We start from the raw sequence: 23,373 nt of genomic DNA, 5'->3' as shown, positions 1-23,373 counted from the left end.
CTTCTTCCGACAAGAACGAGACATACTAGTGCGTCACGTTTGTCATCTTACTAGTATGACACAATGTGAGGTGATTGGGTTTAAACCCGCCCACCAAATGAGATTCCACCTGGCGATGGAAACGCTCTCCTGAATGCTATAAAATAGCGTACCACGTCAACCCCTGCTGCACCGCTTGGTGGAAACGAGACAAATGTGAGGTTGTCCACTGCATCAACTGTCAAGTTTGGTGGTGGCAGCATCTTGTCTGTTTTGAGCCTGAATGCATCATTTGGAACCTGTATGGGATTAAGAAAATTCAAAATTGAAGTGTATGTCAACTTCTCATTAGCACTACATACTCTTTATATTTCTTCTTAGTCAATGTTCAAACTTAATGTTTCCTGTTGTTGTCACTTTGTTGCTTAAGCAGATTTGTTCCTTAAAAGCAAACAGGAAGTAGACCCAGTGGGTTTACTAAAAGGAAGACAGGAAATCTGATGTTTCCACTTAGCTATTTATTACTACTTATTCCTGTATAAGTTTAAATCAATTTGAGAACTACTACCATAGCTCGTCCTGTCTTTACCTAAAGCACATATTTTTAACGGTATAATCAATTTTAACAGCAAAAGGGAAGCAATATTAAGTATTTTAGGGGTTACACAATCATGTGCTTTGCTGTACTGTACCCAAACCAGCTGAGAAACAAGATAATGAATAACTCACCACATCAATAGATGAGCTCCACTTGAGCAATACATTAATACTTTAACTACTCTGGTGAGGCTTAGTCAATTTTTTCGAGATGAATAAATAATTAAACTGAGAACAAATAGCTGAAACTTATTTTCTTAGGAAAGAGTGCTTTACAGACTTAAAATGTCTACTTTGTATTGAAGATCTTTTGAGGTCCTAAGCTGATATGAATAGTACATTTGATTTCTTGGGGTGGCCTGCAGGCTTTAGATAACCAGTGAGCTGAAAGGCTGCGTATTAAAGCAATCTCCAGGCAGCAGTCTGCTGGGCTCAATGAGGTGTGTCAACCTGACACACACACACCCACACAATGACATCGGGTGTCTTTGAACAGAACCAAAATTTGTGAAGGTTGCTGCAAATCTGGCATTATGACCAAACCTGGTGACAGATGATCTTAATGCAACTCTAAATAAAAGGTGGCCTTTTTTGGGCAGATTTCAATTCATGCCTCTATAGGAAAATCACAATTTCATCATTTACAGTACACAGGATTTACCTATTAGCACATTTTTCTGTGGAACTTCACTCGAAAATATTCACAAAAGATTCAGCATTCTTTTACACAGAGCATATCTAAAATGGTCAAAAGAAAATGTGCTCAGTAAGCTGAAATGCTAAGGTGCAATGTTACTTGACATGCTATTGGTTGGCACCTGAAAAGCAGCCATTCCAAGAGTGCCATTGATTTTCTCTGATTGGCTTTACCACCAAGAGCAAACATAGGAAAAACTGTGGATGTTTTGGGTTCTGCTGTTATGCCAAGACCGTTTCCACTGAGCACATTAACGCATATTAATCTGGCGTTTGACCTATTCAAAGTTATAAGTGTTTTTAGAGGGGATCTCCAGGATTGACTCATTGTAGCTACTCAGTGGTAATGCTAAATGTATATTCTACAGCCCCCAGTGAAATAAGTACGTTAACAAGTTTGTGGCTCCCATTTTCTGCAGTGTACCGTTCCCCTGATTTCAAAGTATATGTTGTTATAACTAAATGTTTAATGAATTTTAATACCTTCCAGCAAGACAAGTTAACAAAGGCTGAGTACTGTTCCTATAATGCAGCAAATGTTATCAGTGTAAAACTATAAAAAATAGTTGAAAACACAAGTTATTTCCTAATGTGCTGACCCTGAAGAGGCTTTCTTCATGATTGCTGTTATTAAAATCTAACTCTTACATATGCAGGATCAAAGTTTTTCCTGAAGCACAGCCCAGACAACTAATTTACTATTCCACAGAGACGCTAAAATTCACCCCAAGGCAGGGCGTTGGACTGTTCCTCAATTGAGTTAGTCTGTAAGGGAAATGGTGCCTCCAGAGCCTGATGCAGCCTTCTGCTATCAATTAAATGTCTCCCATCCACTGAAACATTACAGCTTCTAAAAAGGTACATGTTCTCCACTCTGTCTTCAGCATCTTAAGCACTTTGCTACCAAGAGTTTTCTGTAGTCGTTGTGGTCTCTTTTCCATACCTAATCCTTGTCTTTTCACTTTGTATTGTGATTACTTTTGTTCAGTTCTTATTTTATTATAGCTGTGACAAATTTTTATATCATCTATTAGTCATATTTGGTGGTTTATGAAATATTAAACTAAACTTTCCCTCATAAGACCATGAAAGCACCTTTAAAGGTATTCAAATGCACTTAACGGCTAAGCAGGTGTAAGCATGATGAGTAAGCGTTTCTGCCACCATGTCTTTTTTGCTCTGTGGTCAGCTCTGCAGCAAGACAAGAGTATTTTCAGACCCCAGATGGTCCTCAGGGCCAACTGGACTCAAATGATGTCATCTCAGATAACTAATGCATAACAACTCCATATGGAAATAAACAAAACAAAACAAAAAACAAGTACAGAGACAAATGTCCATTCTTTGTACAAATGCAGGTACTCAACACACCAACATGCTCACCCCTGCAACATATGTTGCTCTGAAATCAACGATCCACAATCATAACGCCAGCATTCCAAACTTGCAATGGTTAGGCAACACCAGTCTCGAGGATGTTTATCAACTACAGACTAGCTCTCGAAAATAGAATTCACAATTTTTTCCACAGTAAGTTATTCTGTGTGGAATATTAAGAAATGCACCAATGACTAATACTTGAGATTCCTTTTTAGCGTTGACCTGCCAATTTCAATGTTAACTGATTAACTTTTTCCCCCACGTAAGTAAGTCAATGTGTGACAGGTTATTTGATAAAGTTAGTAGTTTTGAATCAAACAAAAAATGAAGGAATTGCTATTATTATGTAATTTATATGGCAAAATCTTTTGTCACTAACAATTGTCTAAGTTTCTTTTTAACCGTAAAACTCAAAAATAATGTGCTGGTTGATATGTCTATAGACCAAAATAGGCAGTTGTTCCTAGTTTTGGTGAATTTAATAAAAAGGGGCAAAATTATTAGTTTCTGTTTAGTATTTGTCTCCATTACATATGATCCGAGTCTGACCTGATTGTTAACAACTTTTAGAGTTTAATGATTTTAGATGTCAAAGATTAGCTTGTTCCCCATCTTATGTTGAGAAGCTGACAGATCTAATCTGTCAAGAATCTGACAAGACCACAAACATGTCCTTTAGAAAGCTTTAGCTTTTGTTATCAGCTACAGTCCTACGACTACGAGAGCTCTGTGTTCTGAACTTAATGTGTTGGAAAATGTGTTCAGACAGGCAAGCAATCCCCTCTAGATTGGATAACTGGATTTATGTTAATTAGGTAGATCTGATCCTTTTTATACATTAAGCAGATGGTCATCAGCGAATAAGGCTTGAGCTAGTTACTGGTACAAAGGCATGATGTTCCTACAGTTCAAGAAGATGCCAGAAAAAAATGCTAGAGTGAGTTTTCTTCAGCTGTGTGAAGCACATTCCATGATATATTGCTACACACTGCCCATCAGCTGGCTTAACAATACATGCTACATGCCTTTGTTAAACAACACAAATTTGCCTGTTTGGAATTAGAGTTAGGATTTGAAAATGTCTTTAAACTTTAACAGGCTTTATTTCTTACATTTACTTATGAATATGTGTTAGGGCTAAACAATATTACAAAAGAAATTGCAATTGTCATGAAGGGTTTTTCTCGAGTCCATCCATAGAATTTTGGACAACTCAGATGTGGAAAATTATTGTCAGTGACAGAGTATGTTATTGACATACAAAATGTTTATGTCATTTAGAAGATATCAGCCAACGATTATTGCACTCTAAGGTTTTCTTTAATTGATAGTGGCGCACTGCCACAACAAAATAAAAGCCGCCACACCTTCAGAATTTATATTTGTACACTTATACTAACCATAATCAGAGTTTGAAATGAATTTAAATATCATGAAATGTTCAAATTTACTTTATTTTGAAAAACCAACACTGCCGGCTCCTGCCTGTCTAGCTGCAAAACAGGCTACCGTGCGCTGCGCTGGCCTCAGGAGTGAAGAACAACTAGAGACGACAGTCCAAAATAGAGGGAGAGAAAAAGCCAAAGAAAAGTACCAAAGGCAGGTTAGGTTGAATAAATTGTTAACGTGTGTTGCATTTGAAAGGCAGTTAATATAGTTTGGCCTTCAAGCGTAGTTTTTCAAACACGTTCTGAAGGCTGATTATAGTATTTAATTAGCATCGTCACCACTGGCCTCCCCAGGTTTAAAAAAATCCTATTGAAAACCCTGCACTCCGAACAGTTCTTTGCTCTATTAAAATTGATCGGAACGATAATGCATTGAGGATATACAGTATTTGCAATATATTGTGCAGCACAAGTACCATTCATAGCCGTTATTATAACTGTAATGATATTGTCTGTTTTGATCAAAGGTAATAAGATCATGTTGGAACTGGTATATGTTGAGTTACAGTATATTTATTATATAATCATGCTATTATTGTGGTCCATGCCCAATTACAATTAATCTTGAGCAATGCAATATCAACAAACAGCAGCATATTCCCTTCCAGTTCTTAAAAAGTTGCTAGGAATGGTGAAACAGATACATGACATCACTATTCACTCTCTCCTTCTGATGGATCAACGACGGACGGCTGACCAGGGAAGAAGGGGCGGAAGAACGAGTGTTACCACGGCAACAGGGACGATGTGTTCAAACATTCCCGTCAAGATGATTGAAGTGTGTCTGCGTGTGGGAACGAGCTCTCCTTTCTAGAATTTGCTTGTGGATGTGACAAGAGTTTCAACTTGATGTTCTTCCAAGACAATTGAAGCTCCTGCTTGTGGATGCGAGTGGGCAGTAATGTGTATGCCGTCGCTACACCAGTCTGTTCCATACCATGTCTTCGCTCTGTGCACAATTACTGGTCTGTTCATCTGTTTACGCAACCATGCCCGTCCTGTGTGTCTTGAGTGGCATCTGTGTTATCTGTGTTACAACACTGCTTTTGTTCTCAGTCTCGGGTAGAGCAGGGGAGAAGTTTGCTTGTAACTTTAAAACATGAGGAGAAGGCCGGCTAGGGTTTTCGGTCACCTTTCCTGTTATTGTCTGCCTTGTTGTTATGGGACTTCTACTGGAAATGATGGTAAAGTTTGCCAGGAAAACAGTTTCTGCCAGAGACCGTAAGGGTTGGTAATGAGCAATAGATTGCCAATAAACTTAGTGCGTCAACAACGACTCAACAAGTGTTTAAAACATCCACGTAAAATTTTTATTTCCCTTCTCATGGGTAGTGAAATGCTATGTCAAAACTCTGAACTCTGTGACACGCGTGTGTGGGGGTGTGCGTGTGTCCCACACCCCCATTTTTAAAATACAAAGGGAGCAGATTCACAGCACACATAGCAACAAGCCCTGATTGGATGAGAGGGTGATACATTTCCAGCTGAGGAGAACCCCTCTTCTGTTTCAGCTTTCATTAAACTCCCGGTAGAAGCAGAAAAACACTCGACCCATACTGTTACACCACCCTGACCCTTCTTGCACTCCTATTATCTTAAGTAAAAAACTGAACAGTAGTTTACCAGCTGAGAAGCTCACATTTACTGAAGTCAAAAAAGCTCTAAAGCTTTTAAGAGAATTGCTAAAAAAAAAAAAAAGGAATCCTAGGGGAGCTTGAATTTTGGATTTCACAACACATTCTCAAAACCTATTTATGAAGTAGAGCCTCTTAGTTGAGTCATGTGTCCTGACCCCATGTCTATGCATCCCATTACAATTGTTTGTGAATACAAATCAGGGCTGCAGAGTGTGACTAATTTGTGATCAAAAATCTGTGAAGTGCGACAGTTTTATTTTCTTCTTTTGCTCAGTTGCACTAGTGCAGCTAGCAGTTTGCATGTCTTTTTTGCTCAAAGACAGAAGTATTGTTCTTATAGAGTCACAGCTGAATTAATCAAATACTGGAATCAGACAATTATTCCCTAAACTACTGTGGTCGATGATCCACAGGTCAAATCCTGAGCAATGAATCCATTCGTTTTTCAAGTTTTTAAATAAGGCCACTCCCACTATTTCCAGATTACAAATCCCTAAATCAACAGAAATCATTGTAATGAAAATCTTCATTACAATGAAAAGTTGTAAAGTCGTAACATACTGTAGTTATGTTATGATAAATAAATTTTGTTGTAATTTCTTAATTTTCTGTTCTATTCCAATACTATATCAATTTATTGATTTATTTGCTTAGACAGCAAAACTGCTAATACCAGCTTTTTCTACAGATACCAAAGACACCGTCTATAGATGGTGCATTCGGGAATAAAGCGAACTGATGTTGGAGTTTATCAAACAATCCTCAGTTTGTTTTCCCCCATAAGACAATGTCATTCAAACTTTCACAATAAGCCATAAAACATGCTCTGAACATCAAATCTCACAATTTGATGTTCTTGGCTTGTCTCTGCTGCAATTAGCTGAAATATTTTATATAATAACCAGGATGTGAACTTTCAATCATGATGCAGTTGTGGTAAAATGTCAGCAGATCTCTCTCACAGTAATGCTTTACACTAAAACTGCTGCTAAAGTTTTCATTTAAATACAGAAATTATTCACACTATCTACAGCCTTTGCTTTATCTAACATTTCACAACGTCGCTCAGGGTTTACATTTCAAACGTACTCAATTTGAAACTCGCACTCATTGCATAAAATTCACAATGCTTTCTCACCGTATTATTCAAGCTTCACATGATGAAAGCAACAGTAACAATGGCAGTTTGTCAGGGTTAGGCAACAGCGTTATACCAGACTACAGGATTTCCCCCCCACCCCTCTCAACACAACAGCAGATTTCAGGCATTAGCAGGCAGGTGAACACAAAGTCCGATAAACTCGGCTGAAACGGACTTTCTGATCCAATGGCAGGCGACAACGTGTCGACTAGCTACTGAAACCCCCCCGGTCCTGCTGTACAACTCTGGCTTAAGGAGTGAGATTCGGTTTCCTCTCTTCATCTTCAACAACCATAGCAACTGTAGTCCTTGAGTAGGGTACTTAAATCCCTGATTATTCAAATGAGTCGCTCCGAGGCTAAACACTCCAGACTGGTTTCGGTGATCGGCTTCCAGGTGCAACATAAAGCAAAGGAATGTTCAGAAGATAAGGACTATGTTTGATAAAAATGTTCCCAAAACGAGAGACAGGCCTAGCCCTGGAGCAAGGGCCGGTATGATAAGAGGGGTGGGAGTGGGGGCTACAACGTACAACACTGACTAGCGAGGTTCGCCTGTCCTCCCTTCTCATCTATCCTGAAATACTGGTAACATTATCTTCAAAGCATTGGTATGCCTTCCACTTTGCTTCCTTTTTTCTCTTTTCGTATACATTTCAACCCCCCCATCCATAAAAAAAACCCTTGTTATTCAACTGAGAGCAGTCCTTTGCAAAGTCAGACTAATGCAAGTTATATAACAGAAACCACAACGGAGAGTGGAGTAAGGAAGGGAGAACTCCACAAGATGGGTCACATGGGAATCGTTGAGCCCCAGATTATTAAAAAAAGAAAACAAAAAAAGGTAAATATTAGTATTGAAACATGTAAACCAGCACACATTTGTCAATAGGAAGCGGAGAGGCTATATTAAAAGCAGCTGAGTGCTGGTGACTGCAGGACAGTGGGGCAGTAGGACAACCCCTCTCTGTAATCAGAGCCACCATCTCATGCGAGTGCCTTTGACCCATCCACAGCTGCAGCTGCCAATTTCTTGCAAGGGGAGTCGGACTTGAGCAACCCGAGCAGCACCGGCTCCAAACGCTGCGTGAAAAAGTGTCAGCTGTGTCAGATTCAAGATGGATTTAATGCAGCAAGACGTTGAGAATCAGAGCACTGGTTTCTATACTTAAAAACCCCTTTTTAGTCTTTTTGGGTGCTTTTATAGAACTTAAAAAAACAAACAGAAATGTAACCCAATATGTTTTAAGCAAAAAATGCTATAATTTATTATCATTATTCTCTTTTTTGATGTAAGAAGCTTGTCAACTTGTCTGTAGGGACTACAGATGAAACCTAGCCTTTACGGCTTACTTGTTCCTTTTAAAATAAGCAACTGTATCCAAATGTTAGTTTGCTATGACATACAAAATCAATAACTCATCAATCTTACAATTTTATCCCGAAATTAAAACTCTGACAATGCATAAGGACCAATAAGTTGCATAGATAACTGTATTAGTTGTTGCCAAGGAAAGAAAACTAAGGGATTTTCAGCATCAGTGTGGTCACAGAAAGTACCAAAGGCACCAGAATCTCCTAGAAAGGAAACCATCTTCGTGTCATCTGTTCATTCAGGCTGCTATCACAGGAAGTCAGGCATCAGCAGTTAACAGGAAGCTGAACATATTGCGTCAACATTGCTCTATTTCATCCCCTTTAATTAGTCAATTCTTTCTGTCACTCAACCTGTCTTCGCATAAAGTTGTACAAGGTCTATGTCTGAAATGTGGTATTTAAAAAGTCTCCTTTTCCATATGCTAGTGGGTTCGACTGCATCTGTAGATTTTCAGAGCTACAGATGAAAACAACTAATACTTTAGGTTGTCTTTTAAGGAAATAGTCATTTTGTTTTACTAAAAAGATGTTGTGGTTTTCAGTTATTTATCCAAAAGACGTTTATGTTATGTACACTATGAGCAGGCCAGAGCTTTGCAATAATTACAGACTGGACTTTGGCCACATAATCAAATCACTCAATCCATGCTTGTCTAAACCTAACAAAAGCTAATCTACACTAGGGCTGCAACTAATGATTATTTCAGTAATTAATTATTCTAAATCAATTCATCGGATCAAATATTGACACATTCTAGAGGTGAGGTTATTAAACCACCCGATTCACTATTAGGACTAGCTGTCGGAACAAACGGGATAAAACGAGACAATGGAGAGAAGGAAAGGGATAGATGTGATGAGTGTGAAATTAACTTAACCCCACATTGCTGTTAATAAGCAATGTGCTTAACGTTTCTACAATGTGCCCCGAAGGAGCTCTCTGTTAACTCAGAGTGTGTGTGTGTGTGTGTGTGTGTTTGCGTTTGTGGTTAATCACCACCAACAATAGTTTGCACCACAGATGAACTGCTTTAGTCAATTGATTTTTCCTTCCACCACAATTTCCTTCACAGGAACATTTGAATTTTATTTTCACATTTGAAGAATGAGTTAGCACAAAACCTCTACGTCCCTCTACCAATATGGAGCATAGGCACAGATGAGAGATTTGTGTGAGCCTGATTAAAAAGCCGCTTGTGTAACAGCCTGTTTGCTGAAAGATGTGTGGCGTGTCTGGTAGAAGACCTTCAAACCTGAAAGAATTCAACCGTTTTCATAGTCGATCTTCTGTCGTGTCTATTTTAAGATTAATAGCTTGTAGTGAAATACCTGCAATGGATGTTTTAAAATTATTATTCATGCAAAACACTGTTGAAAGCCTGTAAAAGAAAAAGATAAAATATAAAAATGTGCTTGTATTAATAGCCATTATTTAATTCCATGCTATTGCTGTTTGTGTTTTGGAATGGGGTTGGTATCAGTTTGATCATGTGACTGTAACAGTGATGCAACGCAGCATTTAGGGATGTTTAACTGCAGCAGAGAGGCGATGTCATTGCTGTGTAGGGTTGGGCAATATGGCTTAAAAGTAAAATTACAACTTTATTCACACCAAATTTGATTTCTGATTTTAATCTATTTTCTTCTTGCTTTCTTTTCTTTAAAAGACATTACAAATTACTGAAAATGTTTTCAAAAACAGGCTTTTACTTCAATAATTCCTTTTGTAAGTTGACCTGAACTCAAAGTCCAAATAATTAAAAGATGTAAAACACACTTGTCAAACAGGGTTGATATTAGGTATGTCACAATAAGCAATACGTCAATTAGTTGCATGATAAATTAAAACAAGCTCAATAATTTATAATTTCTCTTTTTCTCTCTCTCTTTTTACCAAAAATTAATTCAGTCTGGTAATTTGGTCTCAACTAGCTCCTTTTTAACAATTTTGTTTGTAGACTTCATAATTGATTTTATTTGTTGTTTCTGTTGTTTTGTTGATATATTTTGGATATTTAAAATGTCTCAGTTCCAGTATTAACTGTTAATTAGAATTTAAAGTTTATTGAAGTTTGAGAATGTGTTCCTGTATTAATATGACATCACCATCATACTAGAAAATGGTCTCAAAATGGCAATGACTTCTGGGACAATTTATGTCCAGCATATTTGTTATTGTGACAGGCCTAGGTGGAAATTGTTCCTGAGTGAAATCTAATTCTATTAAGTAAAGAAATCCATCTTCAGGATTAATGAGATGTTTAGAAATACAGTCAAAGGGAAGAACAAACACTGGCATGAGCCATGTAAAAAAAGAAGAAAGAAAAAAAGACAGTTTTCAATGAAAGTATGGCGGCTCCTCATTTTTTTTTCTTCTAAAAATAATCCTTAATCCTAGTTTAACTGCAGAGTTGTCAATAACCAACTCCTCTCTTACACAAAGTGGGAATTCACCATTAGGTCTCAATATATGCAACTACAAATCAATCCCAGCAAAGCTCCTCCAGTCTTCTCCATTGCTATTAATCACTTTTTTTGGGGGCGTGCACCAAATCACGTATGTGGGTGCGGCCTTAATGAAAAGTCAGCCTAGAGAGATCGATGCTGGACAAATTTGTCACGTAGCAATTTTGATCCTCTTGTTTTGGATACGGAAAGTTAATCCAGCTGAGCTGTGGTTCTTACAGCTGTTGTATAGATATTATCTGTGGTGGAGGTGTGAAGTGCTGAGCTGTAACAGCAGCTGAGGCCTCTTTGATGTGACACAGAGGAGATGCAAAACAAAAGGGGAGGGGACGGAGGTGGAAACTGTAAAACCAGGAAATCATCAATAGTTTGTGGAGCAAACTGTCTTATTTGCTAAATATGCATCTATATCCCTGAACATCACTAAGAAAAAACACAGTCCAAATGTCTAAACAATTTACAAGCTTGAGCGCCTGCATTCCTATCTACAGTGTGCTTTCAGATCAAACTGTACCAGGCCTCCAGAATTTACAGCTTAACAGCAATCTTGTTATGTCACATCAGGGATTAAAAGTACGAGTGGGAGGATGGATCGAGCTCAGAGGATACCTGCACCTGATCATTCATGGAGATGTAGAACCTACATACGAAATGCATAGTTTGCTAACTCTTAAAGCTTCAAGAAAAGCTACGTTTTACCTCATCTATTTAAATTTTTTTATGCTCAATGAAAAAAACAACAAAAACAGGTGGCTATCAAAAGATGCCAAACCTGGTCAAAAATAAAAAGACAAAAAAACTGAAAAGCAGACATGATCCCCACCAATAAAAATCCCCATGCACAGATGGCTCTTCCTGTTCCTGCGGGGCTCGCTGCTGGTTGGTTGGGAGGAGCCACGGGGGGTTGGGGAGGATGTAAAAAGGCGATTACATCACTCGGTGCACTTTTGGCAGAAGAAATACGACCCAACAGTCCGGGACCAAGTCTGGGCCGTACTATTTCCGCATCCATAACAGTGAGCGGTAATAATAAATAGCTGCAGTGCTCCTATCATAATTTCAGTGACCTTTAAGAAACCGCTCTGGCATCGCTGTACCAGGACGACTGGGTGCCAAACCACATCCAGCTGGAAAAGGGACCTACTTAAAGTCAAGCCTCGCAGGACTGCTTAGTCGGCTGTTCTTTTCATCGCGAGAGGCAGGTCTGATTCTGCCCGTGTAATTGCTGTGATTAGAACTAAAAGGGACAGCGTGAACAGAGGGGTCGATGACGGTTATAACATGCAGATGGGATCCAACTGTGATCGGAGTGGAGCAGAGGGGAACACCTGTTGTGGCCGAGAAGAGGCAAACACAATGGAAGGAGACTGGTCAGGTGGAAAAGAGCTAAAATAAAATCGGCCATCTGCTCCGTGTTATACAGCACCTTTCAAAGTATTCATACCCTTCAATCATGTCAGCATTTCGGCACTCGTCAAGATATATTTATTGGGATTTTTACGCGGAAAATCAAAATAAAGCAGTGTGCAATAGTAAGGGGAAACGATGGGATACTTTGAAAAGTGTGTGGAACGTTCCTATTTAACCCCACAGGAGACATCCTCATTAGATACTGGAACCACCTAAGCTAACTCCTTTCAGTGCAGTAGACGAAGATCATTTCAACCGCTTGTATCCAGGGCCCTGTTCTTCTGGTCATGATCCAGATCTGGGCCACTTTTTTCCACAGACAGAACAAAAGCAACACTGGTCCTCCTGAATCCTAAGCTCAACCACAAGTCCCACCCACAATTATGAAAATTATTTATTGTCATCCATCACAAAAATACAACAGGGAGAATTTGAGGTAATGTGACAAAATGTGGACAAGTTCAAAAGGTAGGAATACTTTTGTTAGTCACTGTGTGTACTTCTCATCAAAGTACAACAATTTTACACATGAGCAGTTGAGACGTATGCATCTCGGTTAGGGAAGGCGGGTGGATTTGAGGACTTTACAACAGGAAGCACTGCTATACAAATAAGGTTACAGAGAGCAGAAACAGAACACTGAAGCATGCCAGCTGACTGATTCTCCAACGTGACTCATGATGAGATCTCCTCCGTGTATAGGTTTAAAGCATGACATAATAACACAACAGAAACAAGTCACGTTTAATGTAGATGATAAAACATCAGTTGTTACCGGCACATTTCCCAGCCATGAATGTCTGTGTTGGTGAAGGACCACAGCCAAGCACAAACAGCCTGTTTTATGTTGTAAACTGTTCCGGAGTGGTTTTGAATCGTCCTACGAGTGGAAACGGCGCACCGAAAATATCTCTTTGTGGATACAAGTAAAGCCCAATTTAGAGTCACTTTAGCTAAAACGAACAAATAAAATGTGTCAAAACAAAATACCACGAGGCATGTTTTCTCCAACTGGTGGAAAACAGTACCAGAAGTCTTCTATAGCTGCTCTTTATGAGACTTGTAAAAGCTGCCAGTGGATGGTTCAGCAGTACAGCAGCGATCTGTTGCACACTTACTCTGTGCCAGACTCACTTTCTCCACACACACACACCGTCCTGACTCATAACTAAACTCACAGAAAAACAAGGGGATCAGATGACTCTGGTTAGGCCCCTGAGCAGAACATAAGTGCCGTTTTTACTCCCTTTACAACAAAAGAATGGTTCACCAGATGCTCCGAAGTGACGCTATATAAACTCCCCTATACAACTTCCTGTAGCAAAAGCTGTCATTATTAAGACTTTGAGGTCCAAATTATGATTAGTACCCTTTTTAATGTTACAGTAAACGATTTGGTTTATGTTGCTGATGTCTTCTAAAACAATAATTAAACTTTTGAAAAAGTGTTGTTTTTTTTTTATTTTCTTATTAGAGAAAAAAAAAAATCACAAACAAGCAGAAATTCAGAGTGGCTTTACCAAGCTGTCATGGGGCTAGCTTATTTAGGTCACCACCAAAATAGCACATATTTATTCTTCCCACAGTACAGCAATAGTAGTGAAAAAGAGCAAATCAGCAAAAAAAAAAAAGTACTACTTTATATTAGACTCTGGTCCCTTCCAGTATTTTACTGAGTAAAGGAGAACTGAAACGCAAAAGTTGACATACTACTTTATTGATGACCTTGTCATCCTCCTGATGGCTTTTCACACCTAGTTCATCAAGTGTGCAGCCCCTTTCTCGCATTTACATGCTGGGTTTGCATGTCTGGACTTGTCCAGCTTTCTCCGTCAGAGTTTACCCAGCTCAGGCCTGCTAACCTGGCTGCTGGGTGTTCAGCTCGACCTTCCAGGCTACTGAACAAAGACCCCTGTAGTCCCTCTCTCAGGATGCAGGGAAAACAGAAGACGTTAAATATCTGGGCAATAGGCAATGTGCTTATCAGCACCAGAGAAATAGTACAGCACGTTCAAAGGAACAATAGGACAACAGTGACTCCCTGTCCAACAAGGACTCATACGTGTGAAGCAGATTCTGCAGAAACAGGTTTAGAAGATTTGCGAATGGCAGCGAGAGCCAGCTAGTAAATAAACCTTGAAGGGCGACGAAAAGATAAAAGGCAGGTAATGAGTCTTGGCAGCCACTGGAAAACTGTGTTTTACTCATTCAAAAAAATAAAAGAAATTGGCATCTTAAAGAGGGGTAGCATCTTACATTAGCAATGATAATGTGGTTAGCATTATTAAATGTATTGCAAACAGGGTGTGCTTTCTGAGGAACAGGGTTACTTACTTTAACTCAGAATTTGAAGCCTGCCGCAATATGCAATTGCGGCAGGCAGGCATGATAAATCAAAATGAGCTCCAGATCATTTCTATTCTGATGATTAATATATATATATATATTTTTTACCCCTCCAGGGGGTCTTTTTGTGGGCTCTAGTGTCCCTTATATGACAGTAGGCTGACAGGAAATGGGGAAGGAGAGGGGGGAAGACATGCGGCAAATGTCGTCGGGTCCGGGAGTCGAACCCGCGACGGCCGCGTCGAGGACTCAAGGCCTCCAAATACGGGTCGCGCTAACCGCTACGCCACAACGGCACGCCCCATGATTAATATTTTTGAAGGGGAATTTTGTTTACCATGACATCATAATCTATTTTATTTATGGTTTTGGTTGTGTGTGTGTGTTTTTTTTTTTTTTTCAATTTTTGTTTTATTTATTGTGTCTGGTTGTCATGTTTTATTTCGGATAATTTGAAAAATGTTCCAGTTCCAGCGCATATAGCTCATTAAAAAATAAAAATGTATTGGTCTTCAAGAGGGCGAACTTGTATCATTATGCCATTATTAATATGTCGTTTGAAAATGGCTTAAAAACTACACTATAACCATTTATCGCGATAATTATATTGACAATTTATCATCTAGTAACATTTATTATTATGACCGGCCTGCTGCCATAAAATCCAAATCCAGAATGTTCCATGACTAATTAAGCAAAAAAATTCTCATTCTGTTGTAAGCACAGCAAACATGTCCCCAGAATGTTTTTTTTTTTTAATTCTTGGGACAGAATTTTAAAAAATAACTGATTTTATTTTAAACACCTCACTGATACTGAATTTAGCGAGTGAGTTTGTGAGTTTTCCCTGCAGCTAAAACTAGACTGGGCAGCATATTGCATTCACTTATGGAAAAAAAATAAATAAAAATAAGAGTTGCTTTATTGTATGTAGTTTCCAACCAGTCAAGCTGAAAACCTTTGGTAACGATTCGTCTGTGCTCTCCAGTCTCAGATGCTCAGTTCGATCTCCTCTTTAGTGCAAGGTAGGAATGTTCACATGACTTGTGAATTAACAGCAAGGTTGTTTTTGATGGGAGTATTGCTTTGCTGCATTGCTAGGCTATAATTAAACTATATCGTGGCTCTCCCTGAGCCACCAACCTTGGGCTGTCACATCCCACCGCCACCTGTCTGAGTCAGTGTTTCCATATAAAGGATACCATAAAGCTGGCCAAAGAAAAAGCCAAGGGTTAAAAAATCCAGAGCCCACCTGAGGGGGGCCGGAGGGTGACGGGGGATAATATTACTGTGTGTTTTTGGAGTCTCATTATCAGCAAAGGAAGAGCAACCTAGCAGCAGTTTCATAACACACGTAAACACACTGTCGATTGTTTATTGACTGCAGTTAATCTGATCATGACCACACAACACTGGTCCTTCACTGGCTTTCGAATATGGTGCAACTCTGTTGTGGACTAACCCAAGTCGCCAGAACATGTGACGACACACAACCAAACAGCACCAGCAGTTAATAAATAGCTTAGGTTGTTAAATCCCAACAAGTTCCACAAAAAAATAAAATAAAATATTAGTAATTGTGTCAGAGCAAAGATTTTGGCACCGGAATCCCATTGCATATTCATGCCCTGACATAATTAGTGCAATTACACTGAAACAAACAAGGCTGTCTCCTCTGTTCCTGTTTAAGTATTGGTGCAGACACAGCAAAGCTATAAACAGGTTGCAGAGCATAAGGCAGGAGCCCTATTTCCACAACAGGGTGGGTGTCAGGAACATTTTGCAGCAGGGATACTGTCAACCACGAGCTACTGGAAGGCACAGTGTATTATGTGGCAGGAGAGCAGCAGAGAAGGTTATATGTGGATGAAGTAAAAAAAAATAAAATAGGGAAAGGGAAACAGCTGACACTGGAGTGTATGCTCATCCTCATCTACTCAGGTCAGGTTTTGTAAATTCATTTAACCAGCCAGACCAGCTGTTACATTATTCTTGTCCTCTCTCTTTGGGGGGAAAGGGGGGGGGGGGGGTACAGTCAGTCATGTAAAGCTGGTTATACACACAGTTTGCCCCCAGAGAGATGTGTGTGTGTGTGTTTCAGCTTGCTCACATACCTCGCTCCGGCTTCATGTTGTCCAGTGTCATCTGGTTGACTTCAGGGTCGTCTTTCTGTGTCACGCGCAGCTTTGACAGCAACACGACGGTGCCTGGAACCCCCCAAACGGCTCCCCTTAAATAAAAAAAATAAAAAAAAGAAAGAAAAAAAAAAGAGCCCCTCTGGCCCCAGCGACCTGCTGTATTAGCTAAGCGACGTTATCAGCTGTAAAGCCTGCGTGTCAGTGCCAACTGCCCCCCCAACCCCTATCCAACAACAAAGCCTTGCTTTGTTAGCATGCTCCTGTACGCGTCCATCGAGTCGCACTGTGTTCTCCAACTCACACAAAGACAGCTGATACTCGGAGCGTCGGACAAACGAGTTGTCAAGCTGCTTGCTAGCGAGTAACCAATCTGTGAACTAGTAATCCAACTAGCAAGCTGGCTCCTTCCTCAGCTCGCCTCGGATTCCGCCACCTGAATCATAGTTAAGTCGAGATTCATTTCGCAGTGCCCCCCACTGTTGATGTTGATACCACCGCTTCGGAGGCTTGCTAACTCAGCAGTGCAGCTAGCACCACAGAAAAAAAAAAAACTCGACCAACTAACCCTTTCGTTAATGTTGGTTCACCGACCAAACATCTCAGCTCCTGTAACGTGGCTCAGCCCAGCTACAAACGGTCTCTGTATGGGGTTTTTTTCCATTCGGAGGGGGAGCTACGGCAATACAAATTTTAGCCTATCATTATAGTCACAAAATGACTAAATGTTGTCAAACGAATTTGGTCCGCTTTCGAGGTCGACCCTTCGCCATTTACTTCTCGCTGGAAACGCCGCCTGTGCTGACTTCCTTTGTGGTCTTCATTAAAACTTTTGCAAACCGACAACAACAAACAACACCGACTCCGACCGAACGCTTCACTGACGACGGCAACGTCTGCCGCGAGCCCGCACCGAGCAGCTCTCCGTACTTCAGCGCGAGCGAGCTGGGTCACCAGGCTCCTGCGCGAGACAACTATCTGATAATATTCAGGCGAAATGCGGATTAAAGGAACAGTCAGTCCTGCTAGTCGTGATGCTACTGTCTGCCTCCGCCGCCTCACTTCCCTCCCTGCTGCTTGTCAAAACAGATCAGCGCAGCTCCAGTCACGTGTCCCAACAACAGCCCCGCTCGTCACTTCCCTCCGGGGCCCAGCCTGAACTTGCAGTCATGGCAACCGCCAACTTAGTGCTGGTACCAAAAAGTTCTCCGGGAAGACCCACGGCGTTTGATGTGAGCCGATATTCACGAATAAATGCCGCGAAGCCAGTGGGGGTTTTTTAAACGTCCGTGACATCAGTGACAGTTGGAGTCTCCTTGCTGCAACTCATAAAAACAGATGGGCTACTCTCTGTAAGCTGATTGGTCAGTCCAATTCGGTGCGCGTTCACGTGCTCACGTGAAGGTTCATCTTTTTCCGTTGTGAACATTTTGTTCTGGATTCTTAGGCTGAGGTGTCCAACAGGCGCATATGACTAAGGTCAAACTATTAAACGGTAAACACGAGACTTTGAAAGCCATTGAAATTACGTTGAGGGCTGAATATTTCAGAGACGATCAAACGTTTTCCAGGGCCCCTGGTAGAATTTCTCTTCAGGGCCCCAATTCAAGTTAAATTTGGTGTCTATTTTATGTTGTTTGAGCTTGATCTCTCTTTTTTGTGGATTTTGCTTTTATCACAACTTGTTTTAGACCTACCTGTAAACCAGTGGTTGATTCTTTAAAATCCTAGTTGAATTTTTAAAACTGAGTTCTGTTGAAAAGTAACAAGCTGTTGATATCTTACCTGTGGCAGATTGCACTCGGTGATTTTATTTCCTATCTGAACAGAATAGATAGAGTAAACAAAGTCATGGTAAATATAAAGGAGACTTTTACCATCTTAAAGCAACATCAGTCTTAAAATATTAAGAGTGGCTTCTAAGAACAAATTTTAATGTACGAATTAAACTTCTGTCATGTTTCATTTATATTCTGGTCATTCTTTCATCTTCTGTTGAACTTAAAACAGCTTAATTTGTCAGAGAATCACTTTTAGCTCATAAAATACTGAAAATAAAGCTGGTTAAAACTTGAAGACCTAAACAAAAATCAGTATTGACTAAGACGAAAATGGTGCATCTTTATTTCAAATTCACCTTGACATAAGTTTGTATTAGAAACAATGCCTTGTTCTTTCCCTGAACACGCAGTGACAATTTTAATAGAACTTGGGGGGGGAGGGGGGGAGGGGGAAACAGATAAAATTTGATTTAATCTCTTTTCTGATTAAATTTCTCAGAACAAAGGCCGAGGACACAAATATCAGGTGCTCACATAAAAAGCACAAACTGAGAAACATGGACTGTTGCATCTTGTTTTGAGATGCGTTAACTTTTATTGAGCAAGTCAGTGTATTGATTTTGCAAATTGACTCACATGTGCATTACTGTTCCAGCAAAAAACAAAACAAAAACAGAAACAAAGACCTGTAAATTTGGGTCATAAAGTCCACAACAACGCAAACTGTGTGCCTGACCGAAGGGCGAAGTTTAAGGAAGACGTGTACAGGTAAAACTGAATACTGATTGAAACAGGTTCAGCAAAGGTTCACTCATCTACAACTCATACCAGCTCTAAACAACAACCTCAGCTGATTCACAGAAAACACATTGCCTAAATGCTAGACCCTCTCACAGTGCAATACTGTTAATGTCCACTGTCTAACACTTTATTATTACTTGGCTAGACGTGTAAACAGTGCAATTTCTACCACAAAATTAGGAGACTAAATCACCCTCTCCAAAATGAAGCATGGTGGTGGCAGCATTATGCTATGGGAATGCTTTCCTGAAGTAGCAACTGGAAAACTGGTGAGTTTTTTTAAAAAATTTATTTTAAAAAAATAAAATCACTACTGTAATTATATAGCAATGCTGGTGGAAAACTTGTTAGAGGCTTTAAAAAGACTGGGGTCAAGGTTCACCTCGCAGCAGGAAAACAACCTCAGCTACGATGGAAGGGTTTAAATCAAACAATAATCGCGTTTTGCAATAGCCTCGTCAAAGTCCAGACCTAAATTCAACAGAACGTCTGTGGCAAGACTTTGGAAATTGCTTCTTCACAGATGCTGGCCATGCAGTCTGACAGACCTCGGGATATTTTGCAAACAATACGGAAGCATTCTAGTTGCAAGACGTGCAAAACTGGTAGAGACACTTCCAAAAGACTTGCTGCTGTATTTAGTGATCAGTAGCTGCTTGAGCCAGACTGCGTTTGAAAGCCAACACTTCAAGAATGTCATGCGTGCTTATTAAATTAGGTGTTAAAATGAGAACGTTGTTTGTCTTAAGATATTAAAAAAGGCTCTCCTGAGGATTGGTGAAAAATCCCAGTTTTGAAATATATTCCAGGTCGCTCCTCATATTTCTATTAAAAACGAAACGTGATTCACCTACTCAGAAATGGTTGTTTCTAATTTGTGATTACATTTAATAACCGCACATAAATGAATTACAAATCAGTTTTATTACATGATCCATTCAGCTCATCTAAACGCACCGGGAGAGGAAAAACATTCCTTCAGCAAATGCCACATAAGAATTTAGGTTGGGAAACGAAATGTCACAGCCCCATCTAGTGGCAGGATAGAAGCATTGGTACAACTAAGGCGTAGTAGCCGAATAAAAGTGATTGCACTGGGCCGATCTTAAAAATATACTAACTATAAGCATGCACGAGTTAAATTATATGTCTGAATTGAAGTTATTTCTTGGGCAAATTTTTGTTTTCCCTCGCAGAATCTATTTTTCATATCTTGGCATAGCATAGCTTCAAAGGTTTACTTTTGCAATTTACCTCTTTACACTACTTCGTGTATGATACTCTTATAAGTAAGACAGTTCAATTAGCTGAACGGCACACGTGCCAAGGCTAAATAGCTGATCCAAGAACTTTGGCTGAATTTTTGATTTTTGTCATGTTCTGGCTGGACCGCCTTTTGCTGGAACATTAACTACTCTAAGGTAATAAATGTGTGGTTGCACGCCCCTGGACGCTTTCCATATTTTATAGGCTGGTGGATGCTTTCATTGCACTTTGAGGCTTAAAGTTGGTCACTGTAATGACTCAGCAGTAAGTAAGGAGGCAAATAGAGTTCAGGAAGACAAGGATTTTCAAGTTCTTACATGAAACAGTTGCAGAAATGTGAATGCACCAAAGAACATAGTAGATTTTAGTTTGAATTACCTGAATGGACGCAGGTTAGCAAGATGTGCCAACGGCTGATTTTTTGTCACGTCATAACTGCAAACATTATTGTATTTGTAGTGGTATATGAGGAGCAACTCAATGCAGTGCATAACTCTGACATGAGAGAAATACGAGACATGTATTTCATTTTCTGCAAATAAAAATTCACCTTCAGCTGCAGTTACAGTGGAAAGGGACATAAAAGCATCAACTTTTGACAATTCATCTTTGGAAAGTGGCTCTGGAGGACATCTGTGAACATTGGTTTTAAAGTCTTGCCAGGGATTCTGTCTCAATTTTAGACCAGAACTTTGACTGGGCCGTTCTAATCTGTGTTGCGGTCCTGTGCTTGGGGTCACTGTCCCTCTGGAAGGCGAACCTCTGCATCTTTTGTCCAGCTCTTCACTTCTTCTTGCCACGTATTGAAAGCCATGTGGTCATTTCCCTTCCACTTCACATTTGACAAAATTTTTTTATTTCAACAGATATTAAAACTTTTGCAAGGCACTGGATGGAAAAAAAAAAGTTATCTGATTCAGATCCAAGACAGACTCATATGCTTGCATGCCTTATCTTCTGTTTTTTTTTTCTTCTTATCCGATTTGGAGGTTTATGGATTCAATTTATCTGTCTGGGTACTAAAAAATAAAAAAAAGGACCAAAACACACACTTCCCAGAAATCAAATAAGGAAGAAAAAGTAATAAAAGAGCCGAGACCTCATACGTTGGAAATGCCAACAGTTTATTTTCTACCTTTTTTTCGTGACTACAAGAAATGCTGAAACATTTGAACACTGAAAAAAGCTGGATGACATCATCACTTGCTTCTCATTTTTCTTTCTTTCTTTTTTTGTTTGTTTTAAATGATTTTTTTTTTTTTTTTTTTTTTGCTTAGCAATCACAACAGATGATATTGCACGGCACTGAGAAAGCAGTAGCAAAGCTCGGAGGGAGAAAACGGCAATGACAAATCAAGTGACGAGACGCATTGCCTCTCTGGCACGCGCGCACACTCACGCGCACCCATTCAGCGACGGAAGAAAAAAAAATAAATAAATAAAATAAAATAAAATAAAAGTAACCGCTGTGTGTCAAGAGGCCTCGGGGGCGTGGGGTGGGTTCGAACCAAAAAGAGAAACGGGGTCGAGCAGTTTGTTGGGATTTCACTTTGAAATGGAAGTGCAGAAATGAACTGTGACAGTAATCGGATGTAAGAACAAATATGCTTGTTTTTATTTATTTATTTATCTATTTATTTATTTTTTATCAAAACCCTTCAAGCATCTTTGCGTATGAATAGTTCGAGGGCACCGCGCTGCGGGTGAGAAACTAGTTCCCCAGCGTAAAGAGATCCAGATGATTGTCTTAGGCGCTGCAGTATTGTTATGAGTCTTGTAGTCAAGCTACCCCATCATATGGGAACTCCTTTGGTGACAAAAATGAATAAAAGTATAAAGGAAGTGGGGGGTAGGTCCACATTGTAACAAATGGTTTCACTACAAATGCACTCTTTTTAGGGTATAATCTAACCACGTGGACTCTGCTGATGCAACGTCTCCCATCCTGCGATGCATGCTGATTTCACCTGTTCTGACAGTCAGCGCTTTTATTAGACTCTGTAGACTGTCTGGGTGTGAAGAGAGGAAACATCCCTAGGAGTGGGTCCTCTGCTCTGAGATGCACACTTCTGCAGTAATGTTAGCTGCCTAGTAGCTGCGTTTCCATTGACCGTGTAGTTGCGCAAATTGAGATAACGAAAAGAAATGCATTTGCTCAATGGAAAAATGGCAACTCCAAAAAAAGCCCTTGTGGTTTCAATGAAGTGTTAGAATGAACTATTTCGCATACATAACACAAGTCACATGATCGCCAATGGGGTGAACCACGAAGAAGAAGGGAAGTAGCTGGAGGATCATGACAAGGAACAATGACTTGTCGGTGAACAACCATATGCATTTGCCATTTTAATTGCGTTTCTTATTTAATTTAAACGCCGCAATGCCAAAATTGTGCTCATTCCAACATCGGCGGAACATCAACAAAGTTTTGCACACATTTGTAATGGAAATGCAGCAACAACTGGATGCCTCTGCTGGCAGAGAAGACGAAGAAGAGGGCAGGAAGTGGTAGGAGGCGGATGGCGCGGGGTGTTTTTAAATAACTCATTTCGTGAATTTAATTGTGTTTCCTGTGGATGGACGTACCACAATTGTGAAATTGTGTGTTTGTTTTTTGTCTTTCGAACGGAACATTGACAAAAATGTGCGCACATTTCGAATGGACACACGGGTGACGTTATCGAATCGTGCGAGCGATCAACAACCGGGCGGAAACGACTAAGAAGACAGGAAGTAGTTGGAGGATCATGACGCAGCATGTTTTTTTTTTAACGAGTCACCACATGAACAAACATATTCACATTTTAATTCCGATTGAATGAAAATGCCACATTTGCGCAATCGCGAATTTCTTCCGACGTCGGCAGTGACGTCGACAGAGTTTTTTCTTCTTCTTGTACATTTGTCATGGAAA

At 39.9% G+C, this 23,373-nt stretch overlaps 1 protein-coding gene across 2 annotated transcripts in view; it reads right to left on the bottom strand.

Annotated features, from left to right (window-relative positions):
- Positions 1-17,868, bottom strand: part of atosa (atos homolog A) — a 39,320-nt gene extending 21,452 nt beyond the window's left edge. The window contains exon 1 of one of the 2 annotated variants that reach the window (XM_028014071.1): positions 16,591-17,868. In XM_028014071.1, coding sequence (XP_027869872.1) covers positions 16,591-16,621 — 31 coding nt within the window. In that variant the 5' untranslated portion in view covers positions 16,622-17,868. The remainder of the gene's footprint in view (positions 1-16,590) is intronic. The other variant, XM_028014069.1, reaches the window with a different exon arrangement.
- Positions 17,869-23,373: the final 5,505 nt, after the last annotated feature.

This window comes from Xiphophorus couchianus, chromosome 4, assembly GCF_001444195.1.
Source record: "Xiphophorus couchianus chromosome 4, X_couchianus-1.0, whole genome shotgun sequence".
NCBI lineage: Eukaryota > Metazoa > Chordata > Actinopteri > Cyprinodontiformes > Poeciliidae > Xiphophorus > Xiphophorus couchianus.
The sequence above is the reverse complement of the archived record's forward strand: the minus strand, read 5'-3'. Positions and strand labels throughout refer to the sequence as shown.